The 20,213-nt window shown below is 43.3% G+C and overlaps 1 protein-coding gene across 9 annotated transcripts in view; it reads right to left on the reverse strand.

Moving 5' to 3' along the window:
- Window positions 1–8,886, reverse strand: part of LOC124140088 (serine-rich adhesin for platelets-like) — a 44,774-nt gene extending 35,888 nt beyond the window's left edge. For 7 of the 9 annotated variants that reach the window (XM_048384646.1, XM_048384649.1, XM_048384644.1 and 4 more), the window contains exons 1-2: window positions 8,666–8,886; window positions 3,827–3,915 (exon numbers count right to left, since the gene is read on the reverse strand). In XM_048384646.1, the coding sequence (XP_048240603.1) occupies window positions 3,827–3,902 (76 nt within the window). In that variant the 5' untranslated portion in view covers window positions 3,903–3,915; window positions 8,666–8,886. Of the gene's footprint in view, window positions 1–1,350; window positions 1,484–3,826; window positions 3,916–5,958; window positions 6,049–8,665 lie in introns of those variants that run through there. The other 2 variants (XM_048384643.1, XM_048384648.1) reach the window with 2 other exon arrangements.
- Between the last annotated feature and the right edge of the window lie 11,327 nt (window positions 8,887–20,213).

A 20,213-nucleotide genomic window follows, 5' to 3' on the forward strand; every position in this document is an offset into this window, starting at 1 on the left:
CACTGTGTGTTGAAGTGTTGCTGGGAGAGTGGAGTGTACATTGTCTGTGGAAGTGTTGCTGGGAGAGTTGTAGCGTACACTGTGTGGAAATGTTGCTGGGAGAGTGGAGTGAACACTGTGTGTGGAAGTGTTGCTGGGAGAGAGGAGTGTACACTGTGTGTGTAAGTGTTGCTGGGAGAGTGGAGTGTACACTGTGTGTGGAAGTGTTGCTGGGAGAGTTGTAGCGTACACTGTGTGGAAATGTTGCTGGGAGAGTGGAGTGAACAGTGTGTGTGGAAGTGTTGCTGGGAGAGTGGAGTGAACTCTTTGTGTGCAAGTGTTGCTGGGAGAGTGGAGCGTACATTGTCTGTGGAAGTGTTGCTGGGAGAGTGGAGTGAACACTGTGTGTGGAAGTGTTGCTGGGAGAGTGAAGTGAACACTGTGTGTGGAAGTGTTGCTGGGAGAGTGGAGTGTACACTGTGTGGAAGTGTTGCCGGGAGAGTGGAGTGTACACTCCGTGTGGAAGTTGCTGGGAGAGTGTACAGTGTGTGTGGAGTGTCGCTGGGAGAGCGGAGTATACACTCCGTCTGGAAGTGTTGCTGGGAGAGTGGAGTGTACACTGTGTGGAAGTGTCGCTAGGAGTGTGGAGTGTACACTGTGTGGAAGTGTCGCTGGGAGAGTGCAGTGTACACTGTGTGGAAATGTCGCTGGGAGCGTGGAGTGTACACTGTGTGGAAGTGTCGCTGGGAGCGTGGAGTGTACACTGTGTGGAAGTGTACAGTGTACAGTGCATGGAATCACAGGTGCCTGTAGAACGTACTAGACGGTTGGGGTTTGTATTAGCTGGGATGTGTCCACTGGCAGGGAAGAAGTTGTTGCGGGATTTTAGGGATTTGTTATTTGTGGACATTATGTGTGAAAGGAACTGATCAGTTTACCATGTGTTGACCGATCTTCCCGCTGATTGTGTGTACGTGGTCTTACAATAACCTGCATTTTTTAGCTCTTCCTTAGGATGGTATTCTGATATGATGTTACAGCCGCTGTTGATGTTCACACTGGTGTTATGGACGTACCAATAGTTGAACCAGTTGTCTGCAAGCCTACAACTGTCTGCAAGCCTGCAACTGTCTACAAGTCAACAACAGTCTACAAGCCTACAACTGTCTGCAAGCCTACGACTGTCTGCAAGCCTACGACTGTCTACAAGCATACAACTTCTGCAAGCCTACAACTGTCTGCATGCCCACGACTGTCTGAAAGCCTACGACTGTCTACAAGCCTAGGACTGTCTGCAAGCCTACAACTGTCTACAAGCATACAACTTCTGCAAGCCTACAACTGTCTCCAAGTCTACCACTGTCACAGTACCTTTCATCCGTGTACAGTCCATGGTATTCCCGTCTGACGGTCTAACGGTCGAGGCATTCAAAGCTGGTTGCGCGGTGTGTTGCTTCTTTCGGATGTCAATGACTAATGCACCTAAACCACGGACATAAACATCAGCCAACCGTGTGTCACTCTGCAGGATCTATACGTTGGCATACGCGAATCCTTTATCATTGTTTTCTGGATTCTGTTTGTAGACAGTTCTACAGCACATCTTGTCTGAACAGGGTGTTGTTATTCAGGGACCATGGGCACACTTAGGTTGCTGGATAATATGTCTGTGACGTGGCTGATTGTGTGTCTATCCTGACGCTCATGCTATCAACCACTGGTTTGTCTGTACTAGGCGTGATTATTTACTGACGTGATATAACTGAAAAATGCTGTCGGTGTTTGTAAGTGAATAGATCATTATGTAAGGAGATGACGTATTGACAGAACTACTTTGTGAATATGCAATATTCCAATGCGAAAGAAACCAGGAAATTCGGCTAATATATTTTACCCAAGTCGGGAATCAAACCCGGGGCTTTCGACGCCATGGCTTGACTATCCTGGAACTTATCTTAACTTACGTGTGTAGGGTTCTTGAAAAGCGACTTTTGAAGTGATGCTATCGTTCGGACATAAAACACTTTTGCATTATTATTGTGTTCTGGTTCACTCATTCGATATTATTGGACTTGGGGTCGATGGCCATGTACGAGTGATGATTGAAACATTCTAAGCCTTACAAAGAAGGAATTGTGAAATATTGAAATATTTTGCTGTTATCATAACATGGCATCAAAGAGGAACATCCACAAAACACTTGAGTCATTTGAGCAAATGGTGTTCCTGTGATAAGTCAGAAAAATAGGTATGTGACCTTTGTAAAATGTACACACTTAGGGAAAGTGCAGTGATCAAGTACTTGAAGAAAAAGGGCTTAACACTCAAAGCCATCCATGAAGATGTCAGTACAGCATGAGAGGGGAGGCCCCATAACGGACTTGTCACAGTGAAACAATTTGCGTAATTGACTCAGGATTTGGTGGATGTACTTCAATGACATCAAGTAACAGATGTCACAATTGCGCAAGTCCTTCTATTTGAGGCATGGAATGTATCGTGTAATGTTTCTCAAATGGTGAGCCTTGTTGTGTGACAGATTCGTGATATATAATAATATATATAATCAAGGATGAGCAGATGTTTCGTGAATTGATGGTGCTTTGATGTCTATTGATGTCGATGAATCGGTGAAGATTGTATTATCTATAGGTGATGTTGAAGACTTAAGGGTAGATAGCTGTTAGTGAATTGGTGAAGGCTTTAGGGTCTATATCTGATGGTGAGGCATTGGGGTCAATAGATACAAGTGAATTTGCGGAGCCTATAGGGTCTTCAGCTGGCAGATGAGGTGTTGGCGTTAAGGTCTTTATAGAAGGCATGCGTGATTGTGAAGGGAATAAATGACAGGTGCAATTTGTGCATTACATGCCTCCACTGCCAACAACATCGTCATCCGCTCGCTTGCGGCGGAATAATATTTCGTCGACAAGCATTAAACTCTCTTTCGAGAATTCACGTAACTCGGGCTCGAAGTTGTCTGAAATAGTCAATGGTTGGAGGTGTTAATGCTTGAAGCACAGTGGTGCTGTGCACATTACTGGTGGGGTGATAGTATGCCAACGAAAAGATCTTGCACTTGATAGAAGCGGCTGACAAAAGACAATGTTATATGACATTTCATACACGGATACCTATGGGTAAAGAAACCCACTAGCCCTTCACTAACGAACGGTTCCAATAGTAATGGTCACTTTATGAGGGTTCCAGATTCTCGGGGCTTCACTGTATATGGATGTACAGGGGTTTAGGCATGTCTGGTCGCACGAAATCAATCAAATCAATAGAGAATCAAGGTTCCAGATTCTCGTGGTTTCACTGTATATGGATGTACAGGAGTTTAGGCATGTCTGGTCGCACCAAACGGTGCTTGCACTTGGCAACTGTTTCTATTTGATTGAAGGTAATCCAAGATAACCCTACCAAAAGGTACTTGCTTGACAAGGGTATAAGGATCTATCCATAAAATTGTTATCCATAAATTGTGTCTACTTTGTCGTCCGACCAATAGAATGACGCTATCGTTACTGTGAATGGTCAACCTCGAAAAAGATAACAAATTCGGAGACCCCCTTGGTGCTTGCCACACCCACAGATGACCATGGTAGTACTAGTCATACTTGTGGTTATTTTAGCTGGTGATGGTGAGGTTTCAGTACCTGTGAAATCTGGTTCCGCTGCTGCTGCTGCTGCTGCTGAAGATGATGAGGATGAGGATGATAATACTGACGCTGTTTCTGCTGCTGCTGCTGCTGCTGCATATTATTAGTGTTGTACTGCTTTGTTACACTGAATAATGATACAAATGTATGAATGGAGGAGAATAAAGACATTTATAAATACTTACTTGAGGTGTTTTGAGAAAGAACCGATCCAATGACACACACAGCTATAGCCACCAAGTAAGTACGTAGTAAATCCATTTGTCCGATTAATCTGAAAGTCCATATAGTCAGAATTCAGTTATGGTCGAGCATCATATAAAAAGTGTATCAATTTATTTAGACCAAAGTAGACCAAACTATGGGGATGCTGTGATACGCCGTAGATATATCAAGGCGGCATGCGAAAGATCAAATATGGGTCAGGCGAACAGTTGTGAAATACAAATGAACCCAATTCAACGACAAGCATGTGCGTAATTACGTCTCACGATATTTTTTTATGGTTAGGTGAAGTGAAGTGTGGTTTAACGTCGCGTCCAAGATTATAGTACTCATATATCGTCCTGGATGTGTGTGTGTGTGTGTGTGTGTGGGGGGGGGGTTGTAGGTTGCTAGCTCACTGAGTTACCATGCAGCAGTTTAAAATAACCCACTCGGAAACAGTATACTGACTCCGAGCTGACCATTCCTTGTTTTAGCCCCTTAACGTCGAACGCATCTTTTAATGTCTTTTGGTATGACTCGGCCAGGGATCGAACCCCGGACCTTCTGCTATCCGGGCGGGCGCTCTACCACGAGACCACGGAGGCGGTCTTATTTAGTATGGCAACTGCAGCCTGTGAATTTATGCAAAACAGGAAAATTGTATTGGGTTTCCATAACAATAATATAGTGAAAGCTAACATTTGTAGAGTGAGTGAGTGAGTGAGTGAGTGAGTGCAGAAATGGATGGATGGGTGGATGGAACGTTACGTCTAGGTAATTAGGTACATAGATTTTCTACAGGTATAATATATTTAGCAATAATACTTTGTAACCATTCACATCGACCAACATAGAGACAGACATTCAGATATACAAACAATCATATACAGATAGACGGGCAAGGCAAGAAACGAACGATCGACCAACATACAGACAGACATTCAGACATACAAACCCACATATACAGATAGACAGGCAAGGCAAGAAACGAAGGATCGACCAACTTACAGACAGACATTCAGATATACAATCCGGCATATATTGATAGACAGGCAGGGCAAGAAACGAAGGATCGACCAACATACAGACAGACATTCAGATATACAATCCGGCATATATTGATAGACAGGCAGGGCAAGAAACGAAGGATCGACCAACATACAGACAGACATTCAGATATACAAACAATCATATACAGATAGACGGGCAAGGCAAGAAACGAAGGATCGACCAACATACAGACAGACATTCAGATATACAAACAATCATATACAGATAGACGGGCAAGGCAAGAAACGAACGATCGACCAACATACAGACAGACATTCAGACATACAAACCCACATATACAGATAGACAGGCAAGGCAAGAAACGAAGGATCGACCAACATACAGACAGACATTCAGATATACAATCCGGCATATATTGATAGACAGGCAGGGCAAGAAACGAAGTATCGACCAACATACAGACAGACATTCAGATATACAATCCGGCATATACAGATAGACAGGCAGGGCAAGAAACGAAGTATCGACCAACATACAGACAGACATTCAGATATACAATCCGGCATATATTGATAGATAGGCAGGGCAAGAAACGAAGGATCGACCAACATACAGACAGACATTCAGATATACAATCCGGCATATATTGATAGACAGGCAAGGCAAGAAAACGAACGATCGACCAACATACAGACAGTCATTCAGATATACAATCCGGCATATATTGATAGACAGGCAAGGCAAGAAACGAACGATCGACCAACATACAGACAGACATTCAGATATACAATCCGGCATATACAGATAGACAGGCAGGGCAAGAAACGAACGATCGACCAACATACAGACAGACATTCAGATATACAAATCAACATATACAGATAGACAGGCAAGGCAAGAAACGAAGGATCGACCAACATACAGACAGACATTCAGATATACAAATCAACATATACAGATAGACAGGCAAGGCAAGAAACGAAGGATCGACCAACATACAGACAGACATTCACATATACAATCCGGCATATATTGATAGACAGGCAAGGCAAAAACGAACGCTCGACCAACATACAGACAGACATTCAGATATACAAACCAACAGTGGCCTTAAACTGAATAAATGTCTGTCTGTCTGTAACAATGTTACACTGTTGTGACACTTCTTTGTGATGGGCTAGCGCACTTCCGTTCGTTAAGCACATTACTGTATGTCGTGAAGTCATGTTGATGCATACAGGATGTTTCTTAATGTCATATCAAATAGCCTTTAATCTGGGTGAGGCTTTGTCACGAACTGCTAGGACTATCAAACCGTTGGCTGCGAGGCGTTCACTCACGGACAAAGATACGTTGACTTCAGCAATCAACATATCAGTAATACAATACGGTTATTTAAGGGGTGTTAGGAATTCATTTACGGATGGGAGTGTCTCGTTAGCTAAAAGTATCGATGAGCACGTGGTCCCTTCTAGCGATACTCGCTTTAAATGTACCTCAGAAAGGAACTGAAATCGTTTCATCAGCCAAATGCTTTTCAAGGATGATCATACAGTGATCTCATTGGTAGACGACTTAAATTGGGAGATTTCGTATAAAAAGCAGTTATTGGCGTAAAGAGATGCAAGTCCTAGATGACGCTATATGCTGACAACCCAAGGTTCATAATCAGAACGAAGCTGGTATTATATAAACTGACGTCCAAAAGAAACTTTACCAGAGTTTGAAATCACTCTTGCTCAAAAACAACAAAACATACATGCATGAAGTAAAGTGTATTGAGAAGATCAATATATCAACATAACCAACACTGAAAATGACAATCATACCGCGACCGAGAATGACGTCAGAGCCCCCCAAAGTTGGGTGTGGTACAAAACTCGAGCTTTAAAGAATCATGGACAATAGGCAGAGTACATAAAAAATCGCTCACGTTCAATAACAGGTCATTAGGAGCGTGTGTGACCACCAAATGCCTCAATACACGCAAAATCTCTTCGACGCACAGAAAAAGTCAGTCGTCTGATGAGGTCACGTGGGATTTGACGCCATTCTTCTTGGAGGGCCAAGATCAGTTCTTGCCGGTTGGCTGGAGTGTGTGGTCGTTGTCGAACACGACGATCCATCAAGTCCCAGAGGTGTTCTATGGGGGACATGTCGGGTGTGCGTGCAGGCCACGGCAGGACGTTGACATTGTTGGCTGCGAGGAAGATAGTGACAATTCTGGCTGTATGGGCTCTAGCGTTTTCATGCTGATAAATGACACCACGTGGCTGCTGTTGGAGAAATGGTAGGACAACTGGACGAAGAATGTTATCCATGTACCGCTGAGCTGTCAAGTTTCCGTCAACGATGACCAGTGGTGTCCTCTCCAGCCCACAGATCCCTCCCCACACCATGACACTCTCTCCACCATATGGTACGACCTCCTGCACGCAACACGCCGCCGTTCGTTAACCCCTTCGGCGGTAAACACATTGTCTTCCATCAGCCCTAAACATACAGAATCGACTTTCGTCAGTGAAGACAACCCTCTGCCAGTCACGTCGTTGCCAACGTCGTACAGTCCGGGCCCATCTCAATCGCAGACGACGATGTTGCGCTTTCAATAGCTGTCCTCTGTATGGTCTAAAAGCCCTGATTCCATGAGCACTGAGTCCCCTGGCCACTGTCTGGCGACTAATCCTGTGACCTAAGGCATTTGTCGCCGATGACGTCACTGTCAGGAAGCGATTTCGGAGGTGCAAGGTACGCAAGTACCGGTCATCATGGGGCGTGGTCACCCTGGGTCTGCCTGTTCTTGGCCTGTCAGCGGTCCGCCCTGTCTGTCTGTAACGTTGCATCAAGTTGGTAACGGCAACACGGGAGCAACCGTTGGTTCGTGCAATATGGGCGTGGGTGGCTCCCATCTGTACCATACCCAAGGCTCGTTCACGTTGTTCGACTGTGAGTCGTTGCATTTCTTTTGTGTGTTTTTTTATCATTGTGGATGTATGACTTGCCGTTGCAATCGTTTTATACCCTTACCCGCACGTGTATTTGAAGTTGTCCGTGGTGCACGTGTTTTTCACTTTTTCGCGTGTTATCTCGCAAACATGTAACAGACGATTAACATGTTCTACATACACTATTGTTGTATTTAGGTTATGTGTTTTAGATAGACTTCATCGAAAAAAGATTTATACTTTGTCTGAAATTTATATTTTCAGTTGGTAAAGTTTCTTTTGGACGTCAGTTTATATCCTGTCACAATAAAGACGTTGCTATCCCCGAAGGTTGCTGATATTCATTGAATACAATGCTGTGTGCATTGAGGTTATACGAATGTCTGTGTTCGTCCACACATACCTTCCATGCACTCTACATTATTAACTGCCAGACAAAATAAAGTATACAATGTTTGATGGAGGCTAAAAGTGAAACAAACAGGAAAGGGTTATATAATTATTCGATGTTGATGTATTTGATCAGGGTGTGATAGTTCTGTTTTGGACCTTACGTTGGCATTGATTCAGCGACTGTTTTCAGCTTAGTAAAGTTTCGATAACGTTTGAAATGTCTTGGTCAAATCCAGTTTTCAAGTGTCTACTCCCGTCTACCCGGTAGTTAACATTGTGACGTCATTCACAAACATGCCATAGCCCAATGTGATACATTTCGTATCTGCGTGTTTCAAAGACAATATATTTACACTGAACCTTAAAAGAACGTTTACAAGAAGGAAATGATCTTCTTCACTAAGTACCATTAGTGAATTATTATTAAAATGAAAATGAATGAAAGAGAAATATAAATCCATTACTCACCTTGCACTGTCATTTGAAAAAGAAAAAGCCTGAAACGATTTCTTCTAATTCCCTATCGTCCGACAAGGTATCCAGAAGATTTGTTAGCGTCGTGTAAAACTGATAAAAGTTTCTTTTCTGAAGTGTTGATAGTTGATAAGAAAAGAACAATGTTGTTATCAATAACGAACAGTGACTAGTGACTTGGCAGGAGGTTCCGTCTTGTTTCCATACAAGGTAGCTTTGCTGTAACCCTATCTCAAAGTGCTACACCTGATGTCACCACCTAGTGATGTTGGGCTCGTCCTTTGAGACACCTGGCTACTGCCCCGTATCTATCGCGTGTCTAAGTTTGACGACACCTTATACATAACGACCTTTAATTTAACGGATACACCCGAATAGGGCGGGTTTCAATTGTAACTCTGACCGTCAGGTTGTTTTATGATCATAACATATTTCCAGTGCATTAGGCAATGCCGTTTCATGTTTAAAACCGATACAGTTATATCGGTTGCGTATGTAGTGAAACTTGACCGTAATTTGGTTGTGATATGTTATATTGTCTTCATTTAAAGTTCTTGATATGGGGTAGATTGTTATTACTGAAATCAGTTACACTGTTATGACGTTCTTTCATTCTTATAAACTCGTGATGATTTCGGGTTACCAATGCTCGTCATACGAGGTGAATACACAGATGGAGTGGTCGGGCCGGTGACTTGGTTGAAAGGGTGTCATCGTAAGTGTGTGGATTGATGATAAAGACGTCAATCACTAAATCGTCTGGTCCAGACTCAGTTATTTACAGACCGCCGTCATATGCCTGGAACATGAGTGTGGTGTTAAGCAACAAACAAAAAAAAACAAAAAAAATTAACAGTTGTCTTCTCATGCAAAGTATTGCGTGTTTTTTTAAAAGCACATGACTCAACGTTTTAAGTGAAATGACCTATGGATAAATGATGTCAAGCTTTCTAAAGAGTTCAAGTTTTTTTGTATTGAATATATCAATAAAAACTTGATAAAAAAACTGTTCTAAACTCTAGTTATATTGAAATGGCTGATGCTTTCCGTTCCTCACCATGGAGACAGGGATGGAAATATATTTTGAAGTGTGACGGGAATAAAAATGACCTAAATCTGTTCTGAGTGGACAAATTAGTCCATGAGCCAGACCGAATATGAGTATCAAAAAGCTGAACAGGTCCAATGTGGATTTTCAGTTAGCATGATGTCTTAAGTGTTCAAAAAGCCCACCCGGACATTCAGGATCGGTAGCTTCATACCAATTTGGCGGCCATCTTTAAAATGGCCGCCACGCCCATTCAGAAATATACTAACCACCGGAAAAACTGAAATAACTCGCCACCAAGATGACCTATGAACATGCAATATGGCTTATTTTGTTCGTAACAAAATTCTGCACCAGACAGTATATAATAACTTGACTTTTGATTTTATAATCTGTTCCAAAATTCGGAGTTTTTCAAACATATGAGTATGCGTTGATGCTTTTTTTCACAAAGTTCTTTCAAATGTCAAGCCTGCTATACACACTAGCAAATGTATGTCCTAGATCACCTTGGGCAGCTCTCCAGGTGTGGATAAAATGTTTGGGGCAGTTATTTGACCCTTAAGTATAAGTGCAGGCAATAAAATTTTGGTAATAATTTATTGCATTTGGCGCTTTCTGGAGTGGGTTATCACCACGAATCAGAGGAAATCAGCTAAACCATACCCAAAAAAGCCGTTATGCACAAATTAGCCTCTCTATCGAAAATGGGCTCTGCTGCTACTTGGGTAGGGTTTTGTGAATTGGAATTATAGTCTGTTTCTAATAATCAATCGACTGAAAGAAAAATGCTATTCCAGGTGACTTGTGGTTCAAAACATAAGTCCGCATTAGTCTTCATCACTATCGATGTCACTATCGTCACTCTCTTGGACTGGGTCGGTGTCATCTTCCGCTGTCATGTTGGCACAGTTCTGCAGTTTGCATGCTTGGGTGCAGGGTAATCCATTTTGGATACAGGTGCAACTGTCTTCAGCACAAACACGTGGACACTTGCAAGCCATCAGGGAGAGAACCATCTCAGGAGCCGGTGCTCCAGTTAACAACGATATTGCAATGTCTCCGTCACTCAGATGCCAGCCATGCCCTTCAGTTGGTTCAGTTGGTCCATTTTAAAGATGGCCGCCAAAAGTGTATTAAGCTACTGATCCTGAATGTCCGGGTGGGCTTTTTGGACACTTAAGACATCATGCTAACTGAAAATCCACATCGGATCTGTTCAGCTTTTTGATACTCAAACCTGAAATTTTGAGGTCTGGCTCATGGACTAAATGGTTTGTTTCTTTCTGTAGTTGTAACATCGATACCATGATAGTTGTTGAGTTAGCTCTTTAATCAATATACTAGTACCCATATGATAAGATTCCGGTGTCGGTGGGGATGTTGTTTAGCTCAGACATGTCTGGCTCTAAACTTACCTTACTTCACCTCAAATAAATAAATGTGGATAATAGTTGGTTTAGATCTGTACATCAGATTATTAACATATTAGAAAAGACACAAAGTTCAGGTGAACTCGAAGATCAGCATGGATAATATAATAATTAGCTAGACGTGTGAAGGTCCGGGGTAGAATAGGTCTTCAGCAACCCATGCTTGTCATGAGAGGCGACTATGCTTGTCGTAAGAGGCGAGTAACGGGATCAGGTGGTGAGGCTCGATGACTTAGTTGATGCATGTCCTCGTATTCCAATTGCGCAGATCGATGTTCATGATGTCAATCACTCGTCTACCTGAACATGTACCCACTACTCGTCTACCTAAACATGTACCGACTACTCGTCTACCTAAACATGTACCCACTACTCGTCTACCTGAACATGTACCGACTACTCGTCTACCTGAACATGTACCCACTACTCGTCTACCTGAACATGTACCTACTACTCGTCTACCTGAACATGTACCCACTACTCGTCTACCTGAACATGTACCGACTACTCGTCTACCTGAACATGTACCCACTACTCGTCTACCTGAACATGTACCTACTACTCGTCAACCTGAACATGTACCCGCTACTCGTCTACCTGAACATGTACCCGCTACTCGTCTACCTGAACATGTACCTACTACTCGTCTACCTGAACATGTACCCACTACTCGTCTACCTAAACATGTACCCACTACTCGTCTACCTGAACATGTACCTACTACTCGTCAACCTGAACATGTACCGACTACTCGTCTACCTAAACATGTACCCACTACTCGTCTACCTAAACATGTACCCACTACCCGTCTACCTGAACATGTACCTACTACTCGGCAACCTGAACATGTACCCACTACTCGTCTACCTAAACATGTACCCACTACTCATCAACCTGAACATGTACCCACTACTCGTCTACCCGAACATGTACCCACTACTCATCTACCTGAACATGTACCCACTACTCGTCTACCCGAACATGTACCGACTACTCGTCTACCTAAACATGTACCTACTACTCGTCAACCTGAACATGTACCCACTACTCGTCTACCTAAACATGTTCCCACTACTCGTCAACCTGAACATGTACCCACTACTCGTCTACCCGAACATGTACCCACTACTCGTCTACCTGAACATGTACCCACTACTCGTCTACCTAAACATGTACCTACTACTCGGCAACCTGAACATGTACCCACTACTCGTCTACCTGAACATGTACCCACTATTCGTCTACCTGAACATGAACCCACTACTCGTCTACCTGAACATGTTCCCACTATTCGTCTACCTGAACATGAACCCACCACTCGTCTACCTGAACATGTACCCACTACTCGGCAACCTGAACATGTACCCACTACTCGTCTACCTGAACATGAACCCATCACTCGTCTACCTGAACATGTACCCACTACTCGTCTACCTGAACATGTACCAGTACATGAAACCCACTCCTCGTCTACCCGAACATGTACCCACTACTCGTCTTCCTGAACATGTTCCCACTATTCGTCTACCCGAACATGTACCCGCTACTCGTCTACTTGAACCTGTACCAACTACTCGTCTACCCGAACATGTACCCACTAATCGTCTACCTAAACATGTTCCCACTACTCGTTTACCTGAACATGAACCCACCACTTGTCTACCTGAACATGTACCAAACATGAACCCACTACTCGTCTACCTGAACATGTACCCACTACTCGTCTACCTGAACATCTACCCACTACTCGTCTACCTGAGTGAGTGAGTGAGTTAAAGTTTAACGTCACATCGGCAATATTTCAGCCATATCGTGACGAACTCGTCTACCTAAACATGTACCCACTGCTCGTCTACCTGAACATGTACCAATCATGTACCTACTGCCTACAACTCTGTAAGACGAATTACGTCCCTATCTTAGTTGGCCATCTTTTGGTGTGTGTGTGTGTGTGTGTGAGTGTTTATAAGTGATCTTGATAGAAAGCAGGATCTTGCGCCCTTTGAGCTGTTAACTATCTTTCCGTTTTTTATAACAGGCATGTATGCCTATGGATTAGCTAGGTGTACGAAGTAGAGTGGCTGAAATTGTTTCCAAAAGAAGGTTTTGAGACAAAGGATTCGAGACAAAGATGAAAACAATATCCGAACAATGTTGAAAAATAATTAAATACTGAATGAGCGTGTGAATGTTGTCATGGTCATGTCACGCGTGTCAATGGCTCCCCACAAACATGTGCTTGTCGCATGAAGCGAAAAAATGGATCGGATGGTCAGGTTCAGTGCCTTGATTTGCCCGCCTGTCCTCAATCTACGTCGTCGCTCCTAATATGAAGTCATGTTCTGTCTGACCCAGACACGATTATTTACAGACTGTTGCGTTAAACAATAAACAAAGCTGTGGTGGCTATTAGCAGGAGAAACAAAAAAGCGGCTGTAAAATCTCCAACATTGCAAGTATTCCAATGTGGGAATGTGCGTATTAATATATTGCGTCACAAGATTAGTGATAACTCAGTCGGACAGTGGCAACTGGTACTATGATGATATCCACATAATCTAGGCTATCTATAAGCCATTCCAGAATGTTCATTTAATCAGTTTTCTGTGACTTGGTTGATTGCATATCATATATTGTACCCCGACGTCGTGGGACGTTCATCCTCTATACCTCCAGGATAAACCTGCACTAACCCTTGGGGCCTTTACCGTGGTTCTCAAATTTTCATTAACATTTTACCGACCAATCAAACGTCGAGATAAGGAAAAGGGAAATGGTGAAGGGAGGTAACTCGTATTGCCTAGCAACCAAAGCCACCGCCATGTTTAATGGACATAAAGATATCCTTTCTATCAACAAGATTTGAGAGGGCTTTCGTTTTAGTGTCAGTCAGTTTTTCAATGTCGAGCTTCAGGCAAACTCCATCGTAATCAAAGGGACTGGCCGGCATGTTGTTGATATCGCCAAGCAACAATGAAGCGTGTTTGTAACTCGCTTTCTGATTGGTCCGTTTGAGTGAGTATCGAAACAAATCAAATCTGCTAATGAGAATCAAGCGTAAATAACTACGGGAATGGATCAAGGGGTAAGTGTAGGTTTACCGAAATGCGATTCCTGGAGGATGTGGGACGTTTCACATACTATCAACTTCAAGTCTGTCTTGTCCAGAAGAGGTACCTTACAGGCCGTCGTAGTATATTTGGAATATTTCTGATTGCGGCATCAAACAACATTCACCCTATTAATTAAACATGAGGGGACAGGGTGAGTAAACGTAGCTAGAGGAAGTGTGGCCATCAACCGATGAGATCGAGGACCCATATCATATTATCACGACCCGTGAATATCCGGGGTAGAATAGGTCTTCAGCAACCCTTGCCTGCCGTAAAAGGCGACTGATTGTCGTAAGAGGCGACTAACGGGATCGGGTGGTCAGGCTCGCTGACTTGGTTGATGCATGTCATCGTATTCCAATTACGTGGATCGATGCTCATGATATCAATCACTGGACTGTCTGGTCCAGACTCGATTATTTACACACCGCCGTCATATAGCTGGAATATTGCTGAGTGCGGCGTTAAACAACAAACAAACAAACAAACAAACAAATCCTATCAGCACAGTTTCCTTATGTCGTAACTGAATCCGCTGGTCGTCAGATGAAATCCGAGTTTCGCCCTAATTATGATTCTCGGGTTGTCAGCACCATGTCCGTGCTCGTCATTTTGACCAAGGTGGTAAACGCCACGGACCTGCGTTATTTTGGACCTTTTCCCCAAATTAAGGTGAATCGTTGCGGTATAACTAAACTAGCGACGCTAAACCAAACTCACTCACTCACACACTCGGTCAGTTAGACGTACTCTCTAAGCGATCATCCTTCGAGAACTCAACCTTGTTCAGCCATTTAGACCAACACTGGCAACAAGCTGCCTGATGCGACATGTAGGAACGTATAGCATTATTAACGTGAGCATACAAAATATTGACTGTGAATACTTCTTGTCTACCTCATGCGCCCGTCACGTTTCGACACCTGGATCAACAGTGTAGTGTCCATTCGTGGTCAGTCAGGCATGCTGAACTGCGGTCAGACGGACAATGCCTCCCGTCGTATGGGGTATAGGTGTCGATGACAGGGTCCAAAGTCATAGGAAGATGATTAATAACCTGTATGGACAGAGCATCTATATTACTGAAATGATTCTCTCGTCGATTCTCGACCACCCGCACAGATATATCAGCAAGAGAGAGGCACTTTGTCTGCCTCACAGTCCCTGAACCATATTATTTTCCCCTTCCGCTATACAAGGGCCCTGAATAAAGCAACTCTAGCTCTGAGTCCCCTACCTCACTGGGTGGGTGGGTGGGTGAGTGAGATTGGTTTTACGCCGCTTTTAGCAATATTCCAGCAATATCACGGCGGGGGACACCAGAAATGGGCTTCACACATTGTATCCATGTCGGGATTCGAACCCGGGTCTTCGGCGTGACGAGCGAACGCTTTAACCACTAGGCTACCCGACCGCCCCTGATGATGATGATGATGATGATGATGATGGTGATGATGATGGTGGTGGTGATGATGATGATGATGATGATGATGATGATGATGATGATGATGATGATGATAACGTTGATGATGATAACGTGTCAACGAACCAGCGTGCATCCACATGTCATTTCTCACCGGTAACTTGAAATAAGATCATTACATACTATGACGAATAAGAACAACGTACATAAACACAAGGTTAACACAAAACCGTGTATAAACACACTCCAACATACACAAACACGACAACCGTAAGCGTTATGCTGTGTTTGTTGACAAGCTGTCACTTTAAATCACCCGGTCTCCACGTACTCTATCATATCCAAGCCAATTTCTCCAGGTCACAAACAGGTCATGCCTCAACAACACCGCCACATACTGAATAACCAACCTAAACTCTCTTGTCCACGGCAGGTCCTCCATAGATAATACCCAAGGCCCAGGGCGAGCCTTCTTATTGCCACTTGAATAGATAGAAGCCTCAAAGAGGCCCCGGGTGTATGATTATGATGTCCCACGAGGATATAAATATACATTTGGCATGAGGATACTGGCTCTATTTTACTGGGTGTGCGTCTGTGAGAGTAAGGTAATGCGTTTTTTCCTGTACGTTTCCTGGGCGTTATAGATGAAATGTTTTATGGGTAAGTCTGTGGCCTGCGCATTCCTTAACGGCAGCTGTGTGGATGAATCCTACCGTTCCCATGTATTGGATTCAGGTCACAAGTCACTTTTCAAAGGATGTAGGGTGGTTGTGTAGATTTTATCTACTTGCTCAGTGCGCTGGTGAAGATTGGATGTGAAGATATTCGTGTTTTGCTGCATTCAATTTGGAATAGCTAATACACATTGAACGCACGAGTGGTACGAAGTATAGCGTTTAACGTGAAATGAGTTTTAAGCTATACGTGTAAGGGCTAAACGCAGGATCCTGTACTGTGCCATACCATTGAGAAACACCTGTTCGTTTCAGGTAAGGCATATTCGTTTCCCATGTATGTTATTGGATTTCGACGTCAACGTATATTATTTGGATACAATGTCATACACCACGGTATTTTATTGTCCCGTCCTGAAATCAGTTTTTTCTTTTGATTATGGAGTTTGGATCATTTCGTGTCATGGTTATAGAAAATTGTGGCCAGGAAATGATTTATTACAGCTGGCTTTGAATGCTATCCTATCTCATGATGTTAATATAAAATATTTATTAAATACCATTACGTTACTTTTAGACATGACCGTTATGCATCTGTCACCTAACGTTTTTTGTCATCAATGCTCAAAACAAAAGTACTATTTTGTTTGTCGGAATCCGAGCTCTGTTTTTGTGAATTGTAATAAATTGGAGATTGTTTTTAACCAGGTTCAAAAGACAATTTTTCGCTACAAAGTATTCCCGAGACTGAAAAACATGAGGAAATCTGTAAATGTCATTTCCTGGTTAATGCACTGTTCATGACAGGAGATGCGGACGCGATACATTTATACAAAGGTCAAAATACAATTTACAAAAGCTTTTATCAAGGGCAACGTAAACGCGCTCTCTCTCTCTCTCTCTCTCACACACACACACACACACACACACACACACACGCACGCACGCACGCACGCACGCACGCACGCACACACACACACGCACAGACATGTATATATCTTTCATATTCGAGGACAGATCTCAAATACCCAACTAGCATCTTATGGCAACGACTGTTTGCACACGGGTAATGTACACATTACCTAGGGGCAGTGGCTCGTCTCACATAAGACCCGGATTCGATTGTGAATGTGCGAAGACCATGCTTCAGAGCCACAAGCCTTGATGAGGCTGTAAGCTGAAAGCTGTCCAACACCAAACTGACTTGATACTATCTGGTCTGTCTGCACTACAATAAAGCATTGTATCCACATTGTACAGAGTGTCTGGGCAGTCTAGTGGTCAAAACTATGACCCGGGTACGAAAACCTATCCTCGTTGCCGTAAGGACTGGGGTAACGGCGTAAAACTCTACTCACTCACTCTCCAGTAGTATTCAGTGTATAGTTTGTCAAACTACAAGTACACCAGCTGTAGCGTATTCTGTTCCACACAAAGACCAAGGAGACGGGAAATGTAATATGCATTATATTCAACAGCCTGGTTAGATGCCTCTCACACTGCCCGGGTAATATCCCTCTGTCCCCAGCATGCATAATTACACTCCACCGCGGGATTTTGTCAGGATCGTAAAACGCCGCACAATGCTATAATGTAGGTGACGGTGTCCTGTGATATACTTGACGCTGGAATGTGAGTCAGACGCTGTAGTTATATCTTGGTACCGACACCACGCAGTCTCGACCCAACACACTGTCTCCTGTATAAAGGGGTGAGTTAGTGAGTGAGTTTAACGCTGCTTTTAACATTATTCCAGTTATATCACGGCGTGTATATATGGGGGTGAGATGTTGCGTCCGATGGTCTCATTTTTTATTTCTTTTTGGGTACAGTGTTTTACATTTGGGTGTTTGTCGTTGTTATCTTCGGCCTGTTCAATACACTATTATTTACAGGATTTCGTGATAGAGTTGAATATTGAATATTGCTAAAGGCGGCGTTAAACAACATTGACTCACTTCACAGTTCCGGTCTGGTAAACAAACCTCAGCCCCCTGTAGACACATTGTAGTCAGATGGACTCTCATCATCATCTATTCACACATCACATACTCAGGGTAGACCGTCAGATGGACATGCTGACCTACATGCTAACATGCCAGGGTGCCGTTGTACAAGACAACCTTAGCTGGGAGTTACGATCACCTTAGTGCTAAGATCGCTTTGTACAACGGCACCCTAGTGAATACCTGAAGTACCGTTGAATGTGCTTGAGACGAATTCCACCGGTGGGGCAGGATACACTTACTTATTCGCGGACACTATCAACACTAATTGGCAGTAATTCATAATCACATTTTTGTGATGTCGGAATCTTACAGTGGACAATAGAATGTTTTTTCATTATTATGGAAATGTGATTTGTGGCTTAGTTTCTAATTTACCGGGAGAATATTGTTGGGAATACATACCATACCTATTTATACTGAAACAAAACGTTTCCTTTTCGGAAATTTAATTGTACGGACAAACGAGGGCACACTGTTTATCATGAATAAATGATTGGACTTCTATGATTGCTATTGTCATTTCAGCACAATGGCAGCGTGGCAAGTACTGTTGGTGGTGACGTGCATCCTCCCATCGGTGTGTGCTCATTCCAAGCAGTTCCAGCTACTGAGAAATATGCTTTCTACATCCATGGAGAACCTTCAGAGAGAGCAGATGAGTCTCAAGGGTGACATCCTGGCCGAGGTGCAGGCTCAGTTTCTCCCTCAGGCTAGGATCTCTTTAAAACAGGAACTACTTACAGATGTAAGACAGGAAATACAGAATGCTTTTCTATCTAGACCAAGACAACCAGTGTCGGTTGACATCAACAGAGAGGTAAAGCAGGAAATACAACGAGAGGTTCAGAAAAGAGTGGATGGTTCATTGAGAAACGACCTCCGTGAAGACCTGATGGGAGCTTTGAGAACGCAAATCCAGAACACTTATCAGTCTCGGCCTAGACAACCAATCAGTGTTGACATCAACAGAGAAGTAAAGCAAGAAATACAACGAGAGGTTCAGAAAAGAGTGGATGGTTCATTGAGAAACGACCTCCGTGAAGACCTGATGGGAGCTTTGAGAACGCAAATCCAGAACACTTATCAGTCTCGGCCTAGACAACCAATCAGTGTTGACATCAATAGAGAAGTAAAGCAGGAAATACAACGAGAGGTTCAGAAAAGAGTGGATGGTTCATTGAGAAACGACCTCCGTGAAGACCTGATGGGTGAAGTGAGAACGCAAATCCAGAACACTTATCAGTCTCGGCCTAGACAACCAATCAGTGTTGACATCAACAGAGAAGTAAAGCAGGAAATACAACGAGAGGTTCAGAAGAGAGTGGATGGTTCATTGAGAAACGACCTCCGTGAAGACCTGATGGGAGCTTTGAGAACGCAAATCCAGAACACTTATCAGTCTCGGCCTAGACAACCAATCAGTGTTGACATCAATAGAGAAGTAAAGCAGGAAATACAACGAGAGGTTCAGAAAAGAGTGGATGGTTCATTGAGAAACGACCTCCGTGAAGACCTGATGGGTGAAGTGAGAACGCAAATCCAGAACACTTATCAGTCTCGGCCTAGACAACCAATCAGTGTTGACATCAATAGAGAAGTAAAGCAAGAAATACAACGAGAGGTTCAGAAAAGAGTGGATGGTTCATTGAGAAACGGCCTCCGTGAAGACCTGATGGGTGAAGTGAGAACGCAAATCCAGAACACTTATCAGTCTCGGCCTAGACAACCAATCAGTGTTGACATCAATAGAGAAGTAAAGCAAGAAATACAACGAGAGGTTCAGAAAAGAGTGGATGGATCTTTGAGGAACACCCTTCGCGAAGACCTGCTGGGTGAAGT

Source organism: Haliotis rufescens, unplaced genomic scaffold, assembly GCF_023055435.1.
Source record: "Haliotis rufescens isolate VD_foot unplaced genomic scaffold, xgHalRufe1.0.p SCAF_5, whole genome shotgun sequence".
NCBI lineage: Eukaryota > Metazoa > Mollusca > Gastropoda > Lepetellida > Haliotidae > Haliotis > Haliotis rufescens.